The sequence below is a fragment of the Macrotis lagotis genome, chromosome 1 (genome assembly GCF_037893015.1).
Source record: "Macrotis lagotis isolate mMagLag1 chromosome 1, bilby.v1.9.chrom.fasta, whole genome shotgun sequence".
Classification (NCBI taxonomy): Eukaryota; Metazoa; Chordata; class Mammalia; order Peramelemorphia; family Peramelidae; genus Macrotis; species Macrotis lagotis.
Genome location: NC_133658.1, coordinates 767,138,056 through 767,165,816, shown reverse-complemented (window position 1 = coordinate 767,165,816; position 27,761 = coordinate 767,138,056). Strand labels below are relative to the sequence as shown.

At 36.2% G+C, this 27,761-nt stretch overlaps 2 protein-coding genes across 20 annotated transcripts in view; one reads left to right on the top strand and one right to left on the bottom strand.

Annotated features, from left to right (window-relative positions):
* The window catches only part of CEP57 (centrosomal protein 57), a 118,082-nt gene that overhangs the window by 18,737 nt on the left and 71,584 nt on the right, over positions 1-27,761 (bottom strand). For 15 of the 17 annotated variants that reach the window (XM_074216513.1, XM_074216512.1, XM_074216510.1 and 12 more), the window contains 3 exons: positions 26,867-26,983; positions 22,236-22,420; positions 10,591-10,708 (listed from right to left, as the gene is read on the bottom strand). In XM_074216513.1, coding sequence (XP_074072614.1) covers positions 26,964-26,983 — 20 coding nt within the window. In that variant the 3' untranslated portion in view covers positions 10,591-10,708; positions 22,236-22,420; positions 26,867-26,963. Of the gene's footprint in view, positions 1-10,590; positions 10,709-22,235; positions 22,421-26,539; positions 26,984-27,761 lie in introns of those variants that run through there. The other 2 variants (XM_074216507.1, XM_074216508.1) reach the window with 2 other exon arrangements.
* Positions 1-27,761, top strand: part of MTMR2 (myotubularin related protein 2) — a 98,048-nt gene that overhangs the window by 64,667 nt on the left and 5,620 nt on the right. For all 3 annotated transcript variants that reach the window (XM_074216502.1, XM_074216501.1, XM_074216503.1), the window contains exons 8-14: positions 2,583-2,732; positions 3,534-3,722; positions 15,652-15,837; positions 18,217-18,423; positions 22,280-22,372; positions 26,523-26,636; positions 27,577-27,753. In XM_074216502.1, the coding sequence (XP_074072603.1) occupies positions 2,583-2,732; positions 3,534-3,722; positions 15,652-15,837; positions 18,217-18,423; positions 22,280-22,372; positions 26,523-26,636; positions 27,577-27,753 (1,116 nt within the window). The remainder of the gene's footprint in view (positions 1-2,582; positions 2,733-3,533; positions 3,723-15,651; positions 15,838-18,216; positions 18,424-22,279; positions 22,373-26,522; positions 26,637-27,576; positions 27,754-27,761) is intronic.

The window sequence follows — 27,761 nt, the reverse complement described above, 5'->3', positions numbered from 1 at the left end:
CTGTTAGAATATCAAATGTACACTTGCTAAAAAGACTATTCCATGGAGAACTCACTTAGGGCAAGCACTTATGGTGGGGTCAGAAGAAGTGATTACAGAGACACTTCAAAGGTCTCTCTTAAGAACTTTGGAACTGATTGTTCAGCATGGGAGCCATTGACACAGGACCACCCCACATGATGTACCCTTATCAGAAAGGGTACTGTTGCTCCATGAGCAAGGCAGAATTGAAGCAGCTCAAAGGAAACGTGAGATGTATGTGTTTAGAGAATTCACCCCAGGTGTTCACATAGATGATTTCTGCCTGATCTATGGTAGAGCATTCTTAGATCATCTTAATGGGTTGATCAGCCACAGTTGGACATACTGTAACTTGTCTCTAACATAGTGATGTCATTTTGGTTGTCTTCGATAATGAAGGACAGGAACCCATATTGTGACTTGTTCATCCTATCTCCTATTGATTGACATTCCCTTAGTTTCTAATTCTTTGCCACTATAAAAAGGACTGCTATAAATATTTTTATACATGTGAGATTCCCCCCCCCCCCATGATCTCTTTGGAATATAGACCTAGTAGTGATATTGTTGGATCAAAGAGTATACTCGGTTTTACTGCCTTTTAGGCATAGTTCCAAATTGTACTCCAGAATGGTTGGATCAGTTCATAACTCTTATCAGTAGTGTATTAATGCTGTAGTTTTCCCACATTCTCTCCAACATTTATCATTTTGCTTTTTGGTCATTTTAGCCAATCTGATATATCTGAAGTGGTATCCCAGAGTTGTTTTAATTTGCTTTTCTCTAATCAATAATGATTTGGAGCATTTTTTTCATAAGATTATAGATAACTTTAATTTCTTCATCTGAAAACTGTGTTCATATCTGACCATTTATTAGTTGGAGAAAGACTTGTATTCTTATAAACTTGACACAGATCTCTATATATTTTTAGAAGTGAGTCCTTTATCAGAAGTACTATCAGTGAAAATTGTTTCCCAGCTTCCCGCATTCCTTCTAATCTGGTTGTGTTGGTTTTATTTTTACAAAAACTTTTTTAAGTTAATATAGTTGAAATGATTCATTTTGCAATTTATAATATTCTCTATCTCATTTAAAAACTCCCCTCTTCATAGATCTGGCAGACTATTCTTTGTTCTCCTATTTGCCCTATGATATTCCCCTTTATGTCTAAAAACTGTTTACATTTTCAGACTTGGTCTATGCCTAGTTTTTGCCATGCTAGTTTCCAGTTGTCCCCAGAAGTTTTTTCCAAATAGTGAGTTTTTATCCCAGAGGCTGGAAGCTTTGTGTTTTCAAACAGCAGATTGCCAGTCATTTACTACTGATTCTTTTGTAGCTAATGTAATCTAGTGGTCCACTTCTCTATTTCTTAGCCAGTACCAGATCATTTTGTTGACTGCTTTTTTATAATACAGCTTTAGATCTGGTACAGCTAGGCCATCTTCTTTTCCATTTTTTTCATTAATTTCCTTGATATTCTTGACTTTTTCTTGCTCCAGATGAATTCTGTTAGTATATTTTCTAGATCTATAAAATAATTTTTTGTAGTTTGGTATGGCCCTGAATGAGTAATTTAATTTAGGTAGAATTGTCATTTTTATTATATTTTCCTCTCCAACTCAAGAGCAGTTGACCTTTTTCCAGTTGTTTAGATCCGACTTTATTTGTATGAAAATTATTTTTATGGTTTCTGGGTTTGTCTTGGGACATAGGAGAGTATAGAAGATTTATGAATTCTTTCACTAACTTTGTTTTTTGTCTCTGGTGTCTTTTATTTTTAAGAAGGAAATTGTTAAATATTATTGATCTTGTTAGACAGTTTTAAGAATTAATCAATGAAATATGTTTAAAAAATTTGGAAACTGCTAAAAATAGTATGAAAACTTAGTAAATTACCATTTGTTAAAAGTGAATTGATTTAAATTTCTTCATTTCCTTAAATCTTTCCATAACTGTGTTTCCTATTTGCAATTAAGACCTGAATTCCTAACATTTTCATTATACTACTTATGATACAAGAGTAAAAATCAGTAAGTTAAATACCTACTGTATACTAGACACTGAATAAAACCAAAACAAAACCCAAACTATTAAACACAATCCTTAACCTAAAGGATTGAAGACATAATCTTTACCTAATGTTCTCTTTGGGGAAATAACAACTATATGCAAAAAAATTAGATTTTATTGTCAATGAATAAATCAAAACAATTTACTAATTTGTAAGCTTCCTGAAGATGGAAAATATCATTTATCTTTTTTTTATTTCTCAGAGCACCTAGTACATAATGCTCACTGAGTAGATGTTGTATATAATTCATTATCAAGATGAAAAAAAAAGTGTTATAAGATTTCTAATTAGACAACATAAATCTAAAAGCAAGTAGGTATAGGCATTCCATCATCTGAGTAACTGAGAGGCTGCACCATGAAGGTAAGAGGGACTTTCTTGAATATAAATAATTCCTGGCTCTGGATTGGTCTGTTTGTTTCTCTTTTGTGTCCATTGAAACTTTTGATTAGGTAATAACCTACCATATGTTTTATTTAAAATATAGGGAATTCCCAATGAAAGTTGGAGAATTACAAAGATTAATGAACGTTATGAGTTATGTGATACGTATCCCTCCCTCCTGGTTGTGCCAGCAAATATTCCAGATGAGGAACTGAAGAGAGTGGCATCTTTCAGATCAAGGGGCCGTGTTCCTGTAAGTTTGAAACCTTGATGTATTTTGCAAATGCCTTTGTACCGTACATGCATAATGCCAAGATTAGAGAATGTTTAATTTGAGATTTCATACAAAAAATAAACAGAGGCAGAGATGGAACATAAAAATAGCTGTAGCAGTAGAACTTTTACAAGGGATATTGAAGACAAGTTTTTTAGGAAAACCAGAGAAAAAATTTAGATTAAAGAAACAGTCTGGGAGGATAAGTATGGCTATTATTAAATCCTAAACAGAAGTGCTAGCATTTTCCCTCAAAAACAAAGTTAGTATATTATTCACAATTTCTTTTTTAAATTCATTCTTTAGTCTAAGTGATGAATCCTCTCACCTTAAGCCCCAGATCTTTTATTGCAAACTATTAGGTGTATTTGTATTGAATGATTTGGTAATGGAATGTCTGTCACCTTCCAGAATGGTCAGCTGAAATACTTAAAAAAAAAATCTGAAGTCCCTACATTTCAGAATCTTCTTATGCATGAAGAAAAAAGAAATCTGAAACTTTGGCTGCCTCATTTCTATTTTCTATTTTATCTTTTCTAGTAGTAATATTTTGTACACTGCAGCACAGCTATGACTCTCATAAATTAGTAATATGTCATTTTCTTTCTGACAGAGTTTGCCTAGGAAAAGTTGTGTTGAATATCTGCTTTCATATTTTCACAGCCAGAGTTTGACTTTGGGTAGAAAATTTAGGCTCAGAGTGTGGTACTTTACTGAAAAATGGGAAATAGGGAAATCTATTAGGATTTGTCCCTTATTTTCCTCAGTATTCTATTTAAGGTTTTAGCATGGATTCATCCTGAAAGTCAAGCAACGATTACACGATGTAGTCAGCCTATGGTTGGAGTGAGTGGAAAGAGAAGCAAAGAGGATGAAAAATATCTTCAGGCTATCATGGATTCTAATGCTCAGTCCCATAAAATCTTCATTTTTGATGCACGACCAAGTGTTAATGCTGTTGCTAATAAGGTGAGATTATTTTTTTCTCTCTGTCACTAAGTATAAGTATTTCATAAGTTGATGATGTTTCAAGCGTGCGATTTTAAAGAATTTAAGAAAAGGCATTACAGAATAAGAGAAGTTCCATGCTATGTAGTTTTCCTTCTTTCTTTACCAAGTGATATTTTGTTATTTTTCCAGTTACATTGTATGAAAGTTTATCAACATTCATCCACATACATATGCATATTTTTAAGTTACAAAATTTGATTCCATCCTCCTTTCCCACCCCCCTCCCCTCAGTGGCAAACACTATGGTGAACATTGTACATATACATTGTGTTTAACATGTTTACAGATTACTCAATTTCTGTATGAGAAATTGGGACTAAAGGAAAAGAAAGAAAACTATAGAAAGAAGGAAAACTGTAAGAGAAATTTTAAAAAAAAGTAAATATGGTGTTTTTTTTGTTGTTGTTTTTGTCTTCATCTGGATATGGATAGCATTTTCCATAACAGGTCTCCCAGAGGTGTCCTAGCTCTCTGAACTGCTGAGAGGAACTGTATCCATCAAAGTTGATCAACTCACAATATTGTTATCAATGTGTACAATGTCTTGGTTCTGCTCCCTTTGCTTAGCATCAGTTCTGTTATTCCTTTCATGCTTCTCTAGAATCCAACCATTCAGTTTCTTATAGGACAATAAAACTCCATAACATTCATATACTGTAATTTGTTCAACCTTTCCCCAATTGGTGGGCATCCCCTCTATTTCTAGTTCTTTTCCACACAGTCTTTTTCTTCTTGTCTAAATTTGAAATTTGGATGACTTCTCATTTATATTTGAAGAATCACATTTCATATCATTACATGTAGATCCTTTCCTTAGGATTGAAAGTTTGAGTCCTCATAAGTCACCTAAATCAAAGATTTATTATTTTAAAAGTTTGAGATTCATTTTGGGGGAAAGGATTCCTTGTAGCCTCCTTTTTTTCCTTTCTTTTTTCTGCCTAACAAGGATAATTACAATATTAGAAAAACAGGACTTATGAGTAGTCATTAAACATTCCATTTAACTAAGAGTTAATGATCAATAGGCTTCCTTCAATTGATATACTATAGAAATTTACTTGGAGTCCAGAATGCTGAACTTTGGTACTTTCTGTTTGGCTTTTCAGCTGCTAATAGGAAATTGGAATGTTGGTACAGGGCTGAAGATGGGCAAATCTCTCACTTTCAAATGTCAACTTTCTTTTTTTTAATTTTTTTTGCATATTAGATTTTTTAATTCTATCACTAATAAATGATCTCATTGATGTTAATTTTCTTTGTTTTTTTTGTTTTTTTAAGTTTATTTTTATTCTCATTTTGTACAAATGTTTTTTTTTACATTAATAAAACATACTTGTTTACAAGTAAACAAAATATCCCTCCCCCCTTGAATATAGATAGACTTGCTTGGGCGAAAAAGTAAAGGGGAGAGAAAAAAAATTAAAATAAAAAAAATAATAGTAATAATTGTAGGTATGGCCAAGTGGTGTAATGGATGAAGCACCAGCCCTGGAGCCACGAGCACCCGAGTCCATATCCAGCCTCGTAAACCCAATAATCACCCAGCCATGTAACATAAAAGCCACTCAATCCCCACTGCCCTGCAAAAACCAAAAAGAAGAAAAAAAAAAGACCCAAAATAAAATAAAATAGTAATAATAGTAAGGGTGGCTGGGTGGCAGACAGAGCATTGGCCCTTGAGCCAGGAGCACCTGGGTCTGAATCCGGCCTCAGACATCCAAAGATCACCCCACTATGTGGCCCCAGGCAGGCCACCCAGCCCCACTTGCCCTGCACCCTCCCCCAAATAATAATAACAAAAAATGTGCTTCAGTCTTTGTTCCAACACCATCAACTCTGTCATGAGTGGATCACATTCTTTATGACAAGTCCATCACAAAAGTTACTTCCATATTTTTCCAACGTTGCCATTGCTGATCGCAACTCCCTCCTTTCTTATTTCTCCACTACCATGTACTATATTTTCTCTCTCCTTTTACTCTGACTCTGCTGTAGGGTCGCTGAGTAGCGCAGCAGACAGATCCTTGTTCCTGGGGCCAAGAAGCCCTGAGCCCCACTATCACCCCTTAGGCCCAGAATCCACCTGGCCCTATGGTCCTGGACCAGCCATCCAATCCCAGCCCCTTGCAGGAAGTAAAAAAGAAAATGTTATATCTGACCACTCTCCCACCATGGTCCATCCTCTCCTCCTTTATTCACATCCCCACCCCTTCCCCCTGCTCCCCCCTCCTTCTTACTCCAGTTGTCTATACCCCATATTTGCTGTTTCCTCTCCTAGCCACCTCTGATGAGAACGAAGGTTCCCTCATTCCCCCTTGCCTCCCCGCTTCCATATCATTGCAGTAGCTCATTGTAATAAAAAAAACTTATTATGTGAAATATCTTGGACTATTCCCCAACTATTCCCCCCTCCTTTTTCTTTCTCCCATTCCATTTCCCTTTTTTTCCTATTGACTCCATTTTTACACCATATTTTATCTTCAAATTCAGCTTTCTCCTGTGCTTCAACTATAAAAGCTCCCTCTACCTGTTCTATTAACAGAGATGGTTCATATGAATATTATCAGTATCATTTTTCTATACATGCAGTTCATCCTCATTAAGTCCTTCATATTTCCCCCCTCTCCTCCAATCTCCATGCTTCACCTGAGTCCTGTATCTGAAGATCAAACCTTCTGTTCAGCTCTGGCCATTCCAAAAAGAACCTTTGAAATTCCCCTGGTTCATTGAAAGTCCATCTTTTTCCCTGGAAGAGGACATTCAGCCTTGCTGGGTAGTTCATTCTTGGCTGCATTCTAAGCTCTTTTGCCTTCTGGTATATAGTATTCCAAGCCCTACGAGCTTCCAATGTAGTTGCTGCTAAGTCCTGTGTGATCCTGACTGCAGCTCCACCATATTTGAACTGTGTCTTTCTGGCTGTTTGTAATATTTTCTCTTTGAGTTGGGAGTTCTGGAACTTGGCTATAATATTCCTGGGGGCTGGCTTTTTGGGATCTCTTTCTTGGGGGGATTGGTAGATTCTCTCCATTTCTATTTTGCCCTCTGCTTCTAGAATATCAGGGCAATTTTCCTGTAGTAATTCTTTGAAAATGATGTCAAGGCTCTTTTCCTGATCATGACTTTCAGGTATTCCAATAATTTTCAAATTATCTTTCCTAAGTCTATTTTCCATATCAGTTGTTTTTTCAATGAAATATTTCACATTTTCTTCTAATTTTTCATTTTTTTGGTTTTGAAGTATTGATTCCTGATTTCTGGTAAATTCATCAATCTCCCTGAATTCTATTCTTTGTCTGAAGGATTTGTTCTCCTTGGAGAGTTTCCTTATCTCTTTTTCCATCTGGCCAATTTTGCTTTTTAAAGCATTTTTCTCCTCCATAACTTTTTGAACTGTTTTATCCATTTGACCTAAGCTGTTTTTTTAGCATGCTATTTTCTTCAGCATTTTTTTGGATTTCCTTGACTAAGCTGCTGACTTCATTTTCATGTTTTTCCTGCATCTGTCTCCTTTCTTTTCCCAGTTTTTCTTCCAACTCCCTCATTTGATTTTCAAAATCTTTTTTGAGCTCTGTCATAGCCTGAGCCCAATTTCTGTTTTTCTTGGAGTCTTTAGATGCAGGAGCTTATGCTTCCTCATCTTCAGACTGATTATTTTGATCCTTCTTGGGCTCATTTGCAAAATATTTCTCAATGGTCTTCCTCTTGTGTCTTTGCTTGTTCATTTTCCCAGCCTAAGCCTGCTTTTGGGGGTGCTTCCTGAGCTTTTGGGATACTCCCACAAGGGTCTCAGTGTGTGAGGCTCTGTCCTCTCTCCTGGTCTGTGAATGAGTATAAGCGACCCCCTCTGCCACAGGGCCGAGGTGGGGGGGGGGCCCTGTTGTTCTATGGGGGGGCCTAGACTGTGATCAGGATCTGAATGTGGTCAGAGCCCCAGAGTCCTGTTCCAAGGGCAGAGGACAGAGCTCTGCAGTCTCTCTCTTCACTCCCTCTCTCAGCTCAATGGGCTCATGCCCTGGGGGCTCCTGCTTAGTCACTCCACCTTCTTCTGTTTCTAGGTCTAGGCTGCTGAAAGACCAAGCTGCTTGCTGTGTGCCCTGAGGGCTGGGCTCCAGGAGCTCGCTCTCCAGAGGTCCCCTGCTGTTCCCCCACTTTGTGCTGGTGCAGCTCAGGAGACTCCCCCCCCCCCCCCAGCTGCTGTGAGCCGCGGCTCCCAGCGCCCTGGGGCTGCCTCCAGGAGGCTGAAGTTCTTTGGCTCTGGCCTGTCTGCTCTTTTCCAAGTTACCTTGAGTAGGAGAACTGCCTCACTGGGTCCCTTTGTGGGTTCTGTCTCTTGAAAGTTTAGTTAGAGTCCTTAGTTTATGAGTTTTTATCAGAGAGCTCCTAAGACTCGATCCCTTCATGTCGCCATCTTGGCTCGGCCCCCCAAAATGTCAACTTTCAAAAGAGGAAAGGAAGTGAATTTCTCAATCTATAGACCAATGAACTTGGCACAATTCTAGAATGTTTTTAGAGAGATGGTTTGTGAGCATATACAAGGAAAATGGCAATGACTAAGAGCCAGTGTTGGGTAATCAAGAATATATTATCCTTACTTTTTTTGGAATGGGTTATTAGATCAACAGTTAGTTGGTTCAGTGGATAGACCAGTGGATGTGTATCCAGGAAGACAAGTTCAAATCTTGCCTCCGACCTTATGTGTTTGATCTAAGGCAATTCACTTAATGCTGAAGTTTCCTCAGCTATAAAATGAGATTATTAATAGTATTCACTGCATGAAGTTTGAATGCAAAGTTGTAAACTGTGCTTAAAAAATAGATTCTACACTTACAAAATAGAAAACACCAAGAAGCAATTCATGTGAAAGACATCTGGGCCAGTAAAGACTCAACATAAGTTCAAAATGTGATGCAGCAGTAAAACCACTGAACATAATTTTAGGCTGCATTAATAGAAACAGAATGTCCAGTATAAGGTGAGGAACAGTGCCATTCTCCTTTGTGTTAGGTAGATCACATATGAAGTGTGGTGGATCCTATATTGTTAGGAAAATGGTTCTGTGTTCCTTCTGGGTCTTTTGTGTTAGGAAATGGATTGACAAACTAACACACATACTTAGGAGGGCAAGCAGCATGGAGATACTGTATAAATGACAGAATTTGAGATTTGGAAAGAATATCAGCAGCTATCTCTCCTTGCTATCATATAATTGATGTAGAAAATCTCCGAAAGAGAGAAAGTTCACCTAGCACCTTCCAAGGCAGGTCTTTTTACTTTTTGAAAGTTCTAATTAATAAGAATTTTTCCTTTTATGAAACCTAGATTGGTCTCTCTGCAACCATGACTTCTATCTCCTGGTTCTGTTTTTTTTTTTAAAGAAAGATGTTATTTATTTTGAGTTTTACAGTTTTACAGTTTTTTTTTACAGTTTTTCCCCCTATTCTTGCTTCCCTCCCCCCACCCCCCACAGAAGGCAGTCTGTTAGTCTTTACACTGTTTCCATGGTATACATTAATTTAGATGAATGTGATGAGAGAGAAATCATATTCTTAAGGAAGAAAAATAAAGTATAAGAAATAGCAAAATTACATAAGATAACAGTTTGTTTTTTTTCAAAATTGAAGATAATAATCTTTGGTCTTTGTTCAAATTCCATAATTCTTTCTCTGGATATGGATGGTATTATCCATCGCAGATAGCCCAAAATTTTCCCTGATTGTTGCACTGAGCAAGTCCATCAAGGCTGATCATCACCCCCATGTTGCTGTTAGGGTATACATTGTTTGTCTGGTTTTGATCATCTCGCCTGAGTCAGCATCAGTTCATGCAAATCCTTGAAGGTGCACTCTCTCTGTCTCTGTCTCTCTCTCTCTGTCTCTGTCTCTCTCTCTACACAAACACACACACACACACACACACACACACACACACACAGACACAGACACACATATATACATATCCTGGTTCTGTTTTAAGGGACCTTCATAACAAGTTAAATTACCCCTCTTTGTGACAACCCTTTAAGTATTTGATGATAACTATCACGTGTCCCTCTTAATTTTTTTTCTCTAAGCTAACATGCCTGTTTTCTTCAACTAATTCTCATGTTATGTACTCATTATTTTGTTTGCCCTCTGGCTAATATTTCCAGTTTATCAGTGTTCTTATTAAGAACTGGTTCCCAGTTTTAATTCAGTGTTCTAGCTGAGGGCAGAATTCAGTATGACTGTTACTTCCCTCTTCCTGGAATCTGTGCCTCTCTTAATGCAGCCCAAGCTTTTATTAACTGTTTTGGATACCCCATCACATTGTTTACTTATATTGAGCTTGGAGTCCCTTAAAACCCTCACTCAGTCTTCAAAAATTTATTAGCTGTATCTACCAAATGGTCTAGGCTACTGGAAACAGCTGCTTTAACATGTGGTCGAATTTTTCCTCTTGCTATAGCCTGGGAACATCTAAATGTTCTTTACAAGAGTAAAGTTTGTCTTTTCTTTTAATGAGGAAAGGTATGGTAAATCAAAGAAAAGAGGAAATGTAAGAAGGATCATCTCTGTTCCTGTATCCATGAAGTTACCCCAAACATGGTGCACTCTAAAATGATTTGTGATGACTGTAAGGTTACTGTAAGGACTGATGGTGGGAAACCACTTGAAGTGGGCACCTGTGAGGGCAAAAGCCTTCTCATGGATCACAGCATAATTCTGTTTCAGAATCCTTCATCTTCTTGCCTGAATAGGTTTCCCATTACTCTTGACTTCAGTAGGTGAGATTTGTGACTTTCCCCCACCCTTTAGGGGGTGCTATGTTAGATCTTATTGCTACTCACCTCATGAAGCCCATATGTTGCTCAGACACAAATAGTGAGACTTCCCAAATCCAGTAGCACTAGTTCACAACAAGATCCTATTTTGGCCTTCTTGAAGAATGTAGGTGAAACTGTTGTTCTGTAAGAAAAATGAGGGATGGGACTTTAGAATAGCCTGGAAAAACTTTCATGAACACAACACTGGGTGGTGATCAACTATGATGGACTTCATTTCAACTGCACAATAATCAAAGAAAATTCTAAAAGACTTGTGATGGAAAATACTGTGCATACCCAGAGAAGGAATTGTGGAGTTTAAATGCAGACCAATGCTTATTACTATCTTCAGTTTTTAAAAGTTGTCTTAGGTATTATTTTTTTCTCTCTCTAATTTATTTTCCATTTAGATTTGATTTCTTTCACAACATGATTAATATGAATCTTTTTTTAGCATGGTTTTACATATAGAGCCTATATTAAATTACTTTCTATCAGAGGAGAGGGGAGGTAAGGGAGGAAGGGAGAAAAATGTAAAAGTCAAAACCTAGGAAAAAATGATTTTTGAAAACTACTGATGCATGTAGTTGGAATAATAAATAAAATATATTATTTTCTCTAATGAAAAAAATGTAAGTGAAAGTGTGTTGACTCTTCCCAGTCCTCTGAGTATTGAAGTTGACAATAACAAGGGCATGGTAAAAAGAGAAGTGGAATGATATTGTCATCCCCTTAACCATACTGAAGCATGGAAAAAGGCTAGCTCCAGACAACCAGTATAGCCCTAAAATAGTAATGGAGTTCTCCTCCCTGAGCAAATGTAGAAGTTAGGGTGTAGGAACATTCTGGGAACTCTGTGAGCTTTTCACTTATCAGGGAACTTCATTCCCTACAAATGCCAGGCAAGTGATAGAAACTCTATGGACCCTTCTCAGGAGGAAACAGTTTAATTCCCACTTGATTGAATCCCTCTCTCAGAAGTCGTCTTTTGGGTTCAGTATGGGTAGTTCTCAGGGTCAGTCAGTACTCTAAGCCTCATGCAGAAGAGACAGCAACCTTTCTATCTTACAGGCATGCTGACCTAGACAGTCTCAGCTCCTCTGGAAGTTGAATTTATCTCTGTAAGGTTTTTATTTTTATAGCCAGTCATTTGTGAAGCCCTGGGAGTTCTCTTTTTGCTTAGACTATTAGGAACACCAGAGCAATGAATTCACCCCCTTAAGGAATGGTAGTGCCAGTTTTTTAATCTTCTGACACCTCCCTTGCATTCAATGATCTTAAGATATCACTGTCAGTAGTTCAGCAGTCACTTCTGTTTTACCTTCATGCTCTTCTCTCACATCTCTCCTGTTTCTCCTCTCATTTTTGACATTTTTGTGTATAGATTTTAAGTTTGCTTTACCCAACTGCAGTTATATATTATCAGTAGAGTGTCTCAATTTTCATTATTTATCCCACAATGCTTAGCAACCTGAGCGGAGTAACAGAGCAACCTTATGGTAAATATTGCTCAGGATGAATCCTATAGGTGGGAAGTGGCAAGCAGATTATGAGTCTAGTGTCTGGGTGGTGATGTGCAAATCACAGAAGAGGCAGACCAGAGTTTTTAGGTTTACTGTGGAAGCACATAAAGCAAGAGTAAAGGCAATGTGTTAGGAAGATAGGAAGAACGTATCACAACTCCAGAGGTTCCAATGATATTGAAGAGGAGGGAAGGAAACAAGCATTTAAGTGTTTATTATGTGCCAGGCAGGGGATTCAAATCAAAGCAAAAAGAAAAATAGTCTTTTTTTTTTTTCCACAAGGAGCTGTTTATAGCCCAGATGAGAGGGTGTGGGAGGATTGGGACATTGAGGTATTGCTGGAGTTGTGAATGGATCCAACCTTTCTGGAGAGCAATATGGAACTATGTCCAAAGAGCAATAAAACTGTTCATACCCTTTGACCCAGCAATTCCAATTCTAGGACTATATCCAGAAGAAATTGTAAAAAATGGGGAAAGTACTACATGTTCCAAAATATTCATAGCAGCTCTTTTTTGAAGTGACAAAGAATTGGAAATTGAGGGGGATGCCCATCAATTGGGGAATGGCTAAACAAGTTATGGTACATGAATACTATGGAATATTACTGTTTTATAAGAAACCATAAATGGTTGGACTCTAGAGAAGCATGGAATGACTTACAGGATCTGATGCTGAGCAAAGAGAATAGAGCCAAGAAAACAATTTACACACCAACCTTATGAGATGAACAACCTTGATGGAAGCAATCCCTCTCAGCATTTCAGAGAGCTTGAACAACCATATTTGACAGATTATTGACTATATTATCCCCAACCAGAGGAAGAAAAGCAAAATAAAACACAGAAAAAAAACCCACTACCCCTACCAAATATGAACACTATAAAAATTATCTCTTATGTATCTCTTTCCCTTAATTATAATTCCTCATGCCCAAAATTGCTAATTTATAAATGTTTAACAAAATATGTATGTAAAATGCTAACCTGACTGTTCCCAACTGAGGGGGAGGGGAGTGGGAGGGGAGGGTGGAAGTAAACTTTGTAACTTGGAAATATGCATGTACAAATGGATGAAAACAAATTAAAAAATTAAAAAACAAACAACAACCAAACAAAAACAAGGAGCTGTTTATATTTCGGGGCAAGGGGAATCACACTCAGAAAGAGCTACAAATGCAAATGCATGAGAAAGATCTAAAAAGCTGTAGAGAAGGAAAATATATATTGTGAAGTCATGAATTTTAAGTCTAGAAAGTCAGGAACTGAGTTAGTCAAGAGGAGGTTGAAGGAAGACCAATTTAGGTCCTTTCACAAAATGAAGACTTCAGAAGGAGCTCACCAATGAGGAAGCAAGGGGGCAGCTTCTGCAGGAACAGACTACAGGAACAATAGGCTGTTTTGGCGTGAAGATGCTCCAGCTCTGAGGGAAGTTCCAGAATGAGCTAGCTGAAGAGAAGGCATAGTTTTGAAATCCTGCAAGTCAGAAACAGAACTAAGGAGGCAATGGAGAACAGAAGGGATTTGGAGGTTACCAGAAATTGGTTTGAAATTTGAAATCTGCCTCTGTGACTTCTCTACCTCTTATTGCTCTTTTTTACCTTTTGGATATAAGTTATGACTAAAGAGGGAGAAAGAGGTTGTGTCCTAACTGAAGGAGATTTTGAAGTGTCATCAACATGAATATTGAAACATCTTTAGAATAGGGAAATGTTAACAACATGAATATTGTTTTTAGGATAGGGAAATGGGATAGAGAAAAAGGTAACCTAGTGGAGTCACTGAGAAAACAATTTTTCATCCTCTCCATCTTGAAGGATTTTTATAGTCCAGAAGCTACTATTTTTTGGGGGGTAGGGAGGTATGGATAATTGAATAAAATCCTATAGACTCACTTTTCATCAATAAAAGTAGAATAAGGTAGAATTAGTTGATCTATCTTTTTATTTTTCACATGAACTTCTGTGAAACTGCACCTTCCCTTATGTAGCTTTTTTAAAAAAATCTAAATGTAGAAATTAATATTTATTTCTGTTTTCACCTGTCATTTTAGATTTCTCTTTTTGTCATCTGTCAAAATTTTTTTTTGACTTCTGCATTTATTTTTAGTATTCAGCTATCTTCCTAATTTCATATCATTCACAAATTTAAAGGAAACATTTCAGTTTATTGATAAAAACATTTAATAGAACAGAATTGAGAATAGAGCCATATGGCATACCAGTAGAAACCTTTCAGGTTCACATTCATCTGTATTCCTTGTTTTCAATTCTTTGGATCTGCCTGGGTTTTCAACTAGTTCTTCATCACCATCATCTGTCTCCTTTCTCTCCATCTTGACCACAAGCACATTTTAAGACAGACTATCAGAAACCTTGTCTATAGCATTTCCTCCATATAGTCTAGAGTGAGACAGAGCATGATATCTTGGAGTCAGGATGGCCTGGCCTCTAGACCTGACCCCATGCATCCTGCTGTGTGATGATCCTGGGAAGTCAGTGGAACCTCTGATATCCGGTACTACTTGAGGGAGTCTCCTCATCCAGAGAGTTCCCAACATCATTGAAATCAAAGTCCTTATTCATGCAAATCTAGTAACTCTACCAAAAGAGGAAGTTAGACTAGTCTGGCATGGTTTGTTCTTTACCTCCTATTGATCATTTTAATTTATGAATAAGTTTTGTTTTTGTTTTTGATCAGAATATCAAATTCAATTCAGTTCAACAGGTAGGTATCAAGGACCTGCTGTTAAACAAGTCATTGTGCCAGGTGTTAGGAATCTAAAGAAAGGCAATTGTTCCTGCCCTCAAGAAGTTTATAGTCTATTGGGAATTTTTATCAGTTTACATTAATAAGGAACTGCTTCAAGTACTGACAGTGTGATACAGAACTAAAAACATCATAAATAATCATCTCATTTGGAAAGTGTTACTCTGTTGTTCCTCATGAGAGATTCCTTGAAGGGACATCTTATGACTGCAAAAGTGAATTGGTGAAAAATGACATTCAAAAAAAGTGAAGAAAATGTAAGATATCTGCTACTAAAAATTGTTCTGGAAAACATGTCAAAGAGAAATTTCTTAAAGGTCATTGGACTTTTTGAAAACTGATTAAAAAATATATATTTATTATGCCTATGAAGTAGAATATTTGGAGGTGTTTAGAAAGGTAGGTGGAGGCTCCATCATAGAAGACCTTGAATTTCAGGCTAAGGAGTCTCCTTTTATTCTGTAAGTAATTGGGAGCTACTAAAGATTTTTTGAGTAGGAGAATGGACAGTGGTAATTTATTAGTCTGGATTGGAGTAAGCTCTAAGGAGAACTTAAACAGTATAAAAGTCAAGAAAGGAGAGTTTCAAGGTCAAAGAGAGTTTCAATGGTCAATGGTAGTAAATATTTCAGAGACTTTTCAGTGGAGGAAAAGGACTGAAACATTCACACTTTTTCACTGGATCATCTTGATGATAAATAACTTTTTCCTTGTCCTCTCTACTAATTACTATTCACTGATGCTAATGTTGACTATGTTCATTCATGATTTCCTGTGTTGTCTTTTCTTTCTAGGCTAAAGGTGGTGGTTATGAGAGTGAGGATGCATATCAGAATGCAGAACTAGTTTTTCTGGATATCCACAATATTCATGTCATGAGAGAATCATTAAGAAAACTAAAAGAGATTGTGTACCCAAACATTGAGGAAACTCATTGGCTTTCTAACTTGGAATCTACTCATTGGCTAGAACATATTAAGGTAGGTCTTCTTTGCTCTTTTGAGGGACTCTTCCTGTCTTCAAGGATAGGAGAGAAATTTCATTTCATGAGCCCCCTTCACTTGATCCCTTTTCCTGACCTAACACTGAGAAGACACCATCCTGAACTTGTTAGTAATTTTACTGAACTTGTTTGGCAGGGGCTTGCCAACTTCCACCTGGTCATACATTCCCCTTTTCAGTGATTCTGAACCATCACTGAACTCTGTTCTCCATCCTCCCTTTTTCTACCTGCCTCAACCCACTCACTCAGTGTCACACTCAAATCTATCCACTCTTTCTGCTGTGTTCCCTGAAATTCATGTTCCATAGGCAAAAACTTACTTTCATATTAAATCATTTGTTTTTCTCACTCCTTTCATCTGGTTCAGGGATTTCTGGCTCCCTCCTAATGACACAGTCTCCTTTTCCATCACTGGCTCCCTTTTCATTGTGCTGCTCTCTTCTCTCTAATGCCTCGACCCATTATCTTATCACCAAGATTGACCTGCTAAAGCCTCAGCTCTGGATCATTCCCACCTTTATTCCTTCTCATGTACTTTCTAAAGCAGCAGAAGAAACTCACATGGTTGTGGCCATTACATTTTTGTTACATAATTTAGATCATTACAGAATAATCTCAACTGGACCCTACCTGCAGTATGGCAATCCTTTTATACCTCTAGACTACTCACCACAGTGACTTTTTTCCCCAAAACCTTTTTATTCCTCATCAACCCTTGTAGGGTTCTTCCTCCCCTCACTCTACTCTCTTAGCTGGGAATCTTACCTCATATTCAGTGAAGAAATTGAGTCATTTACCAAAAGCTTCCTTTTCACTCTTCTTCCTCAGTTGACATCTCCTAGATGTTTTGCTTTCACCTATCTCATATAATGAATTAGCCTTCCTCCTTGCCAAGTCAAACCCCTCTACATACACAAGCAATTCCATTTCACCCCATTATCTTCAGATTGTTAGTCCTATATCCTATCCTCTCTCTCCTCTCTAGTCTGTCCTTATTTCCTGGTCACTTTCCACTATCTACAAACATGTCCATGGCTTCTCTGTCCTCACTCAGAAAACTTTTACTTGATCCTTCAATCCAGCTATTGCTCTACATATTTCTTTTGTACCTAAACTCTTTGTTAAGACTATCTCCTATAGTTGTTTCTACTCCTTTCCCTCTCAGTCTCTACTATCTCCTTTCTGCCTTCCAACTTCATCTTTCAACTGAAACGTCTATGGAGTTACTAATGATCTAATGTCATTTCTCAGTCCTTGTCCTTCTTGACTTTTCTACAATCTTTGACACTGTTGATCACCCTTTTCTCCTTATAGTCCCTTCTGTCTAAATTTTTATGACACTGTTCTATCCTGTTTCTCCTCCTACTTATCTACCCACTCCTTTCCGGTCTCCTCGGATAGATCTGTATAGCTGCTAACCCTGCTTTTTGTACAAAGTGCTGTCTTGGTCCTTCTTTATAGTTTGTAATTAAATCTCATGGATTCAATTATCTCTATGCCAATATTTTTTAAATCTACTTATTCAGGACCAATTGCTGTTGGTCTTCAGTTTCATAGTTTACTTTTTAAGCACATGCTCCTAACTAAACGTATTTATCCTCAGAATGTTCCTTCCAAACTAACTTCCCTATTGCTCCCAATCACCTAAGCTTGCAACCTCAAGTTCATGCTTCTTCCAGTTTTCTCTTCAGTCTTTTTATCTAGACTATTGCCATGGTTCTGTCAGTTTTGTCTTATTTTCATATCTCATATATCCTTTCATCATCTCACACCTGGATTATTGCCATAGTTTATTGTTTTGTGTCTTTGCCTCAAGTCTTTCCCCACCAGTTTACTCTACATTCAACTGCAAGTAATCTTCCTAGAGTGTAGTTCTTACCTATTCAGAGAAGTTCAGTGACTCACTGTTGCCCAGAAGGGAAAGAATAGCATGATAGAAATGATTTACATATACTAGTTATTTCTATTGATTTAGGTGCTTTGAAAGAGTTTTTAAGGTAATTAAGAGTTTGTTCTTTTAAGTAGTTAATTATTCTTATATGCAATTTATTGTTTAACAAACCTCTTCTTCAAATATAATACAGAGATCCCTTTCCAGTCTTTCATCCAAATTAGGAGGGCCAGAATTAATGAGTTTTACCATATTTAAAATAAATGTCTATGTTTAATGCTTTCAAAAGCTTTCTTATGGTTAGCATCTTCAGATAACATCCTTAGGAAAAAAGGGACCACTTGGTAAGTGATAGTCCTCCCATTATTACAAATGACAAATCTTTTAACCTTAAGAATTCTTCATATACCAGGAAGAACTTTATTTTTTTCATTTATTGTATTTTTTCCTAAACTTGTCTTCTAGCTCATTCTTGCTGGGGCTCTTAGAATTGCTGATAAAGTGGAGTCAGGGAAAACCTCTGTAGTGGTGCATTGTAGTGATGGATGGGACCGAACTGCTCAACTCACTTCCTTGGCTATGCTTATGCTGGATGGGTATTATCGAACTATCAGAGGATTTGAAGTTCTTGTGGAAAAAGAATGGTTGAGCTTTGGACACCGATTTCAACTAGTGAGTAAATAAATTTGGGCCAAAATATGATCTTCCTCACTGCATCAGGGAAAAAAAAATGTCTTTTTTAATTTAATATGCATATTTTAATCAGTTAATTGGTTCAGGGCACATTTGCATCTTTTAAGAGAAAATTTCTCATTTTTTTTCCCTAGAAAGCAGTAGTATATTTGACTTTGAAACTCTAGTCTGGGACTTCGTTTTGTTGATATGTCATACATCTTCTGTATGAGTTTTTTTCTGTGATATTAGAAGGCTGTACTGATTGTTCTGTGGAAATGTTATGTCCAATACAGACTCTTATATTTTTCCTACTTCTGTACATATGTGATGGCCCAAAGCCACATTATAAACCTAAGGCCAGGATTCATATTCATTAGGATATTTAATCTGTAGCAAAATCTATTAGATTGGATATAAGCATAAATAATAGTAGGATTCAAACACAATTTTTAGAATTCTAAAAAGGAAAAATGTTTAGTTTGATTCAAAGCATTTATCCATAAAAGTATTGTTCTCATTGACCTAGTCTCTAGTCAAGACTTAAAACTAAATTTTATTATAAGTATAATTTTAACTCAAATTGAAAAGCAAAGGATTGTGCCCTTCATCATAGACTTGCTTCTACCAGAGGCTCATTTTGATGGGGAGCTAGCTGATTGATCTAGCTTATCACTAGGTTGGCTATTAGATGATTTTTTTCATCTACTTTAATTCATGAAATGTTTAAGATTGCAAACCAGCACTGAAGGAACCATGGATCTTTCACAGTAACTAGTACTGGACAAAATTGATAAACATTGATAAAATGGATAAACAGAAATGAAAATTTTTAGCTCAAAGTGACTTCAAAAACTTTACACTTCCTTGTGATTTCATTGGTGGGTTTGTTCTTCATTGATATGGATTCCATTTCTTCAGCCCCTTTTCATTCTGTGTTAATCACCCCCCCCTTTAATTAAGGTTTTTCTCAAGGCAGTGGGGTTAAGTGGCTTGCCCAAGGCCACACAGCTAGGTAATTAAGTGTCTGAGGCCGTATTTGAACTCAGGTACTCCTGACTCCAGGACCAGTGCTCTATCCACTGCGCCACCTAGCCGCCCCACATTCTGTGTAATCCTTAACAATGCTTTTGCCTCTTTTAAGATCTCAGTTATCAGTATAGAATTTAGTCTGTTTTATCTGTTGTGTCCCATATTCTTGATACCTGACTGGAAAACTTACCTTTTCCCACCATTTGCATTCTTTATGATGTCTTTTGTACCACTTCGCACTAGCCTTCTTTTACCTATCATAATGTCTGTCTTTTAAGAATTGAAGAAAAAACTTTGGGATTTTGTGATAATAAGCAGTCTCTATAGATTTTTTTCCCCCAGTCACATGCAAAGTTTCTACAGTTATCCTTATGCAAAGGATGCAAGTTTTGAAATTCCAGTTTTCTAAGTTTTGAAATTGAAAGTTTTTTACCACTGTCCCTTTCTTCCCACCTCCCCATGGCAGTGAACAGTCTTATGTAGGTTGTACACGTGTAATTATGTTTAACATGTCTATTAGTGAAGTTGTGAAGGAGGAATTAGAACTAGGGGCAGCTAGATGGCTCAGTGGATAGAGCACTGACCCTGGAATAAGTAGGACCTGAATTCAAATCTGGCCTTTGACACTTAATACTTAGTGGTTGTGTGAACTTGGGTAGTTTATTTAACCTCATTACCCCATAAAAACCAGAAAAAAGAAGGGAGGAATAATCACAGAGAAAGAGAAAAAACATAAAAAGAAAATTCAAAAAGTGAACACAGTATGCTTTGCTCTGCATTCATTGACCTCCATAGTTTTTTCCCCACCTCTGGACATAGATTATGTTTTCCAAAATTGAGGACTTTTTAAAATTTTATAATCATAATACACTAAGGGGTAGTTAGGTAGCACAGTGGATAGAGCACCAGTCCTGGAGTTAGGAAGACCCAAGTTCAAATCTGTTCTCAGACACTTTTGACTCTTAATAGCTTTGTGACCCTGGGCAAGTTACTTAACACCCCAAAATAATCCATTTAACTCTAAGTCACTATCATAATCAGAGGCAAATATTGTGGACTGTTTACAGTTTACAAAGTACATTTATACATGTCATATTTTAATCCCACAACAAACCTGAGACCTAGACAGGACAGTTGTTACTTATCTCCATTCTACAGATTAGGAGACTGATAGGGTTATGAGAAATGGAAGTTGATCAGTGTTGTACAACTAGTAAGTGGGAACTTGGACTTGAACATAGGCTTGAAATTGCATGCTGTGTGTCCTTAAGTTAATTAAATATTATTTAGTATTTTCTAAAGAGGAAGGAAATGAATACATTTTAATATAAGCTACTATGTGACAGTTGATAGAAAGCTAGACTAATCCAGTCATTTGGCTTCCCTGTGCCTCACTTTCCTTACATGAAAAATGAGGCTAACAGCAGCTCTTTGTTTATAAGCTTGTTCTAAGGATAAAATGAGATGATATATGCAAAATTGTTTACAAACATTAAAGAGCTGTATAAATGCTATTATTGTCGACCAACCCAGTCTGGGCCTACCTTTCCATTGCAGTGTTGGGGCAGCCACATAAATCTTCTGTGCTTCAAAGGCTGTGACAGTTCAGTGCCCACTTAGATATTTTATGCAGTGTAGTCAACTCTTAGAACTTAAAAAGCTAAAATTGGGACAAGGCTCTTGGGTTTAAGGAATTGTCTGAAACTGCCATCTAATATGAAAGTATATATAGTAAACAGTCTATGATGAATAAGGGTAGAAAGGTTAATTTTCATCTCTCAGCTCATTAGACTAAGTACCTTGTTTTGGGCTAAATTATTTTAATTGTTAGGTATTGTGATTACAAGAACAGCAGGATCCTATGAGCCCATCCTTATGTAGATCTCTATCTTGCCTTCAGTCTAGGCCCTTCCTCCATTCCCCAAAGCTTTACTGTTCATTCAGTCAGGAAATATATGGAATGTTTATGGCCAGTACTGGAACTAGTAGAACCCATCCTCAAGGAGTCATAGTATAATTAAAAAAATAAAAGCTATAACTGGAGCAATTAAGTGATATAAATTGTGTGATCTTGATTATGAAGTTAAATTGGAGTCCAAAAAAGACTTACTGCAGTGTGGGTGGCTTCATTGAGGAGGTAGGGCTCAAGTTGAATTTTGTAGAAAAGGATTGGAAGAGAAAACATTTAAAGCAGAAGTAGCTGAATGAACAGTATATTGAAGTAAGAACTAGTATGGCATAATATGGGGATGATGAGGATACTTGTTTGGCTCAGGCTGGAGGTTTGTTAGAGGAAATCAGGAAATTAGATTGAATAGGAAGGGTGGTGGCAGATTATCTAGAGCCTTCCACTTGCTTAGCACTGGTAGACATTCTTGCATGCTCTGGCTCTTCAAGATTTTAGTTCAGTTAGTCTCTCATCTTACTTTCAGCTCTTTGCCTTGGAGAATCCCAGAGTTACCAGGGTACTTCTAAATAACAGAAGGAGCAATGCTTAACATTGTTCTGCTCTTTTGAACTTGAACTGTTAAGTGAAATTGTTGCCAGAAGAGCATCTGGGCCCCTGCTTATGTTTTATAGTTTGCTATAAAAGGGCACTAAATATGAAAAGATTACTTAGGAGAAAACTTGCCACATTTGCTTCAAGAAATACAATCCAAATCATCAATGACCATAATGAAGTTGCTGTGGATTATTGGATTAGCAACTCTCCTTCACCTAAGCAGTGTTCTCCACTGTCATTGAGTGCTTGGTATAATCAGCATGATCTCAGTGGTTACCTGAAAGTGGGCACTCATTTTTTACTGTCTTCTTTTTGCTTTAGAGAATTGGTCATGGAGATAAGAACCATGCAGATGCAGATAGATCACCTGTGTTTCTTCAGTTTATTGACTGTGTCTGGCAGATGACAAGACAGGTAATTTCCAGGATCTTTCTCAGAACATTCCCCTATAAAGTCTTCAAGCTGGAAATGAAGAGATGTAGCCATTGATTGCACAGCCCAGGTTGATGTGAAATAGAATGTCTATTATTCACTGTCACATTAAGAAAGCAACAAGTCATCATTCACTGTAGGACTGCACACTTGACAGCTGATTATATAAGCATTCAGTTGGAGTACTTTTTTTTAATTTGTAAGATGTGACATTGACCTCTTCTTTGTTTTGGACAATGTGTTAAATAATTGCATTTTTGGATGTTCACATTGAGAAATAAAGCAGTTATCTGGAGAATTCAAGCAAGTAAAACCTAATATGATTTCATCTATTTCAAGTAAAAAAAAATGTTTTTGACCCCAAATACTGCACAGAAGGGTTAATTGGCCTAATACTTCAGATCCTTTTGTATGTGTAGACAGTCATAATGTTTTGTAACTATATCATCTATTAACAAGTTAATTTACTTAAAAGGTTTATGAAAGTTAACATATGAAAGTTAACATTTCTAGAAAGGTTCTAGGTAACGATGAAAACATGGTTTTAGTAACATAACAAAAATAAGTTTGGTCCTGGGTATGCTGACATAGTATGGTCGAAAGCAAATTTTATCCACCTACTCGAATAATATGATTTATATTTCTGAAACACCTCAAAAACTGTGAGTATAAATAGAATTTTTGTCCTCTTGCTACTTGTATATTTACAATTTTTTTTGAGACCAAAGACTACTTAATGGAGTATGACATTGGAGCATTGTAAGCTCTGTCTGGCTTTGAGCCAGTAATTCATTTTGGATATTCACTTGAGGGAAATGTCATTAGTGTAAAGAAACAAAACTTAGAGGTGAGGTATGTAATTTATGTATTCAGTTTTATTTCTTCAACTTCAATTTGGATTATCTTAATTTTAAGGTTGAGCAGGAAGTGGAGTCATTGGTATTAATAAAACAAAAATCAAATATATAAGTATATACTCAAATGAGTGTCCATTAGAGCAGAATTGGAAAGAAACTCCAACCTTCAGTTTTACAAATGATAACATAAAACTCATTTTAAACATAGTGAGTAGTTTGGCCAAAATTGGACAGTAGAAAAATTAAAGCAGAGCCAGGATTAAAAGCCAGGTCTTCTGATTCCAGATCCAGTCTTTCCTCTGCACTCACACCTATTCCTATAATGCTCAAAACGTTTTTGGAGTCTTCCTTTGAAATCACCTTCAGAGCAAGTTTACAAACCATATCAAAAAAAGCAGTTTCACTACTTCATTAATTACATTTTGATGGTTTTTTGTTTTTAAAATAAATCATCATAGAACATTAGATTTGGAAGGAAAGTCAGGCATCATGTAAGCCCAGCCTCTATACAAATAATGAATCCTTTCTATAAACTCCCTGATAAATGGTCCTTTTGGCTTCTGCTTTGAGGAACTTAACTCTGATGGAGAAATCATCTCTCCTTCGCCCCCCCCTTCTTGGAGCTTATTCCCCATTCTGACTCAGTGGTCAAATTTTTCTTGATGTTAAGGTTGAGATATGCCTCTCAGTAACTTCTACATTCTTCTAGAACAAAAGTTATATTATCTTCCCCTTGATAGTGAACTATTCAAATATTTAAGATTACTGTTATTTCCATTCACTTTCATCTTGCTCTAATGCCTTATTTTGCTCAACTTAAATATTGAGTTCTTTTACCCCTTAGGTTTTGAATTTGTCTGTCCAGCATAATCTCCCTTCTCTGGACATATCCTGACTTTTCAAATAAGTAGTAGTCTAGATAATTTACTACCAAAGCAGTAGAGTACAGAACTGACATTTTGAGCAGTAATAATATCTATTTAAGATGGTATCAATTCTTTACCTGCATCAATTAAGCATAATTTTCATAACAAAGACCAGAAAATACTCTGTTTTGGCCATCTAGACTCATCTAGATTTTAATATATAGCCAGTTTAAGATCCCCAATTTTAGAAGGGACAATGTTCTACATGCTATTTATCATCTAGTTTGATTATCCATCTTATGCACTACACTTGACAAAGACTGATCTTTTGCTGATTCCAAAAGCAAATCCATTTCCAAAAGACAAAAGCTTACTACCACTGAGTATATGAAAAAGAATATGTTCAGGTTTTGAAAGGCAAGTCCCAAAGAGTCGAGTTTCAAACTTGCTTTGTGCAGTGGCAGCATTATTGGCAATAAGTGTATAACCTTCCAAAATAACTGGTTAAGTCCTATTATAGTTGTTAAAAATCATTCATATTATGTAATTATCACACCTCTTATTTGTGGTCATATTTGATTCCACTGCAGAGAGCTATATTTCTTCTTTACTCTTAATCTAAAAGTTTTAATTTTTTTTAAATTTAGGATAAAATAATTCTTTTCTCATTTGAAGCATATGTTCAAAATCACAGGAAAATCAGTTCAAATTTTTTATTTCTTTGACAAGCTTTTAAACAGTATTCAGTGTTTGTTTTATTTCAACCACCTAATTATGTTCCTAGTTCTAAAAATATTTGATATTAATAAAATGACACTATATTTTATTTATAAAGGGGACAATGATGCACGTAGGAGATAGTTAAAATATGTCACTTAGTGAGATGTTTTGTCTCCAAATTTAGACACTTAGAGTTTGTTAACACTTGATGATGGTCCTTTTGATTTTAAATATTCCTCAAGAACCAAACAAAAAAAAAATCCACACTCATAAAAGCAAAATAAATCCTAGTAGTAGCAGATAGTGCTTTCACAATTTTCTTTGCTTTGAGGAAACTTCCCCTAAGTTAGCCTTTTTTCTCAGAAGCATGTAGATAGTTTTGTGAGGGAAGATGACAACTCTATCCAGGCAGAGGGATATATGACAGAATTAGAGGATAGCAAGTCAATATCTAGTCATACTTTGAAGAATAATGTAAAGAAATAGGAAATGGAATTGCTTTGGAAATACTCTGAAATAACTAGGCTTTTGTTGTTGGCTGTGCTTTCCTCATCACCTGTCTTTTTTGCAGTTCCTCCCTTCTTTCACATCCCTTATCCCCTTATCCCCTTTTCCCAAACTCAATGCTAGAGGCTCAGGAGCATTTCTTGCCAAAAGATTGTTTGCTGACTTTTCCTGCAGGAAAATTTTAACTAAAGTTGCTTATAACCCATAACCTTTTATTCCTTTCTTGGATTGAGGCTATTTTCCTCCTCTTTTAAACAGGAAATGAAATCAAAACTGTGGAGGTATTTATTTTCCCCCAAATTGCCATCTTAACAACTTAGGGAATTTCATTTGATAGTCATGTAGTTGGCCTAACCCTACAGAAATTTCCAAATTCATTTGAAACATCCAGTGGATAAGGTGGCTTAAGATGAGGTTTTTACACTCTTTATTGGGTCTGTATTTCTTTCTTTGCTAGTGCCTGAAAATTTTGTTTTCTTTATTCAAAATTAATCTAACTAACCTAACTTTCTATCTTGATGAAAGGAAATAGAATTTTTTCTACTGACAAGTTGTGCTAGATTAAAGTGAATGACTAGTATTTGTGCCACATTGGCAAATTGTGTGTTCTTAAAAAGAAAAGTGAGCTGACTTGTGAAATTATCCACATATGTACATTATGATGTTTGCTTTGAGGCAAAGTGGTCTTAAAAGAATGTAGTTGATATTTTTGTGTAATTACTAGAATCAAATGTACCGTTTGAACAATCACGAAAATTCTATTTATTCTCTCTGATTTTGCACCTAACTCATCATATTGTTTATGGCAATTTTGGCAGAAGAAGGTTAGAACAGCTAGAAGAGAGTCCAAATTAAGGATCATTGAAGTTTAGATGAGTAGAGATACTGGCTGTACATAAACACAGTGGTCAACCCAACAATCTATTTGGCTTCTGCTCAAAATTCCTCATTAAACATGTAAAGGAGTCTTTGGCAGAAACTACTGTTCAGAAAAGTGACTTTTTTTTTTTTTAGAAAAGAGCCAGCAAGATAACATAAACAAGTAATACTTTAGAATTACATATGTTTGAATATTTTTCAGCTTATTGTTTAGTTGTAAATGTGTTAGATGCATTTACAGAATTTTCCTGAAAAACAAAGTCTTAAAGATTTTTGTGTACATGTGCATTATTCTATTTGCAGTTTCCCACAGCATTTGAATTCAATGAATATTTTCTGATTACCATATTGGACCACCTATACAGCTGTTTATTTGGAACATTCCTGTGTAACAGTGAGCAGCAAAGAGTTAAAGAGGTAAAATACCATGAATTTCCACAACTGATGGTTAGACTTTCTCCACCATGTCCTTTATCCTTATAACTAGGTAGTCTACGCTGTATTTCAACAGTTGAGATTATGGATCATATTTGTTGCTCAGTTCTCTTACCATAATATTACTACTTTCTTCCATACATCTGGATGTGGTTTAATTTTCAAAATTCCTGTTATTATCCTGAAAGAACCTATTTTGTCAGCTCACATACCGTTTGTAAGCAGAGTGGAACAGGTTGCTCATGGGTAAGTGGTAGCATGCCCCAAGAAATGAGATAAAGCAGTGTCTTCCAATTTCTGTAGTGTTGACTACTTGTAGTATGGCACTCCTTCAAGGCAAATATGGAAAACAGAGTTAGAGAAGATGGCCTATTTTAAATGAGTACAGGTCAATCATGGATCATATTCTGTGGCTTAGGATGAAAAGTGTAAATTAGGAAGATTTTTCTGATTGTTTCATGCTGATCTCTTAAGTATCTTCCTGACCCTTTCTTTTACCTCTTTCCAAAATACTTGTTCTGAGGATTCTCATAATGATCTCACTAGTAGTTATCTTTCCTGGACACTAATTTTAGTTCTAAAAAAAGAAATAATTAAAAATTTGTATCATTCCTCATTTTATGCAAAATCATGTCTTAAAACAGGTGTTATTAATGAATTATGGTATTGATGACTGAAAATTCCATTTATCATAGATCCTTATTGTAGTAACCCTTTTGAAATATAAACTATTTACATTTCCCAAAAAAAGATTTAATGATAGAAAAATCAGATCTTGATTACATTTTATATATATATATATATGTATGTATATATATATGTACATATACATATATATGCGCACACACACACACACACACACACACACACACACACATATAGTTTATGTAGTATTTGGTAAAATGTTTTTATTTTTTCGTAGAATCTTCCTAAAAGAACAGTGTCATTGTGGTCCTATATAAATAGCCAGCTTGAAGACTTCACTAATCCCTTGTATGTGAGCTACTCCAATCATGTCCTTTATCCAGTAGCCAGCATGCGCCATCTAGAGCTTTGGGTGGGATATTACATCAGATGGAACCCACGGATGAAGCCACAGGTAAAATT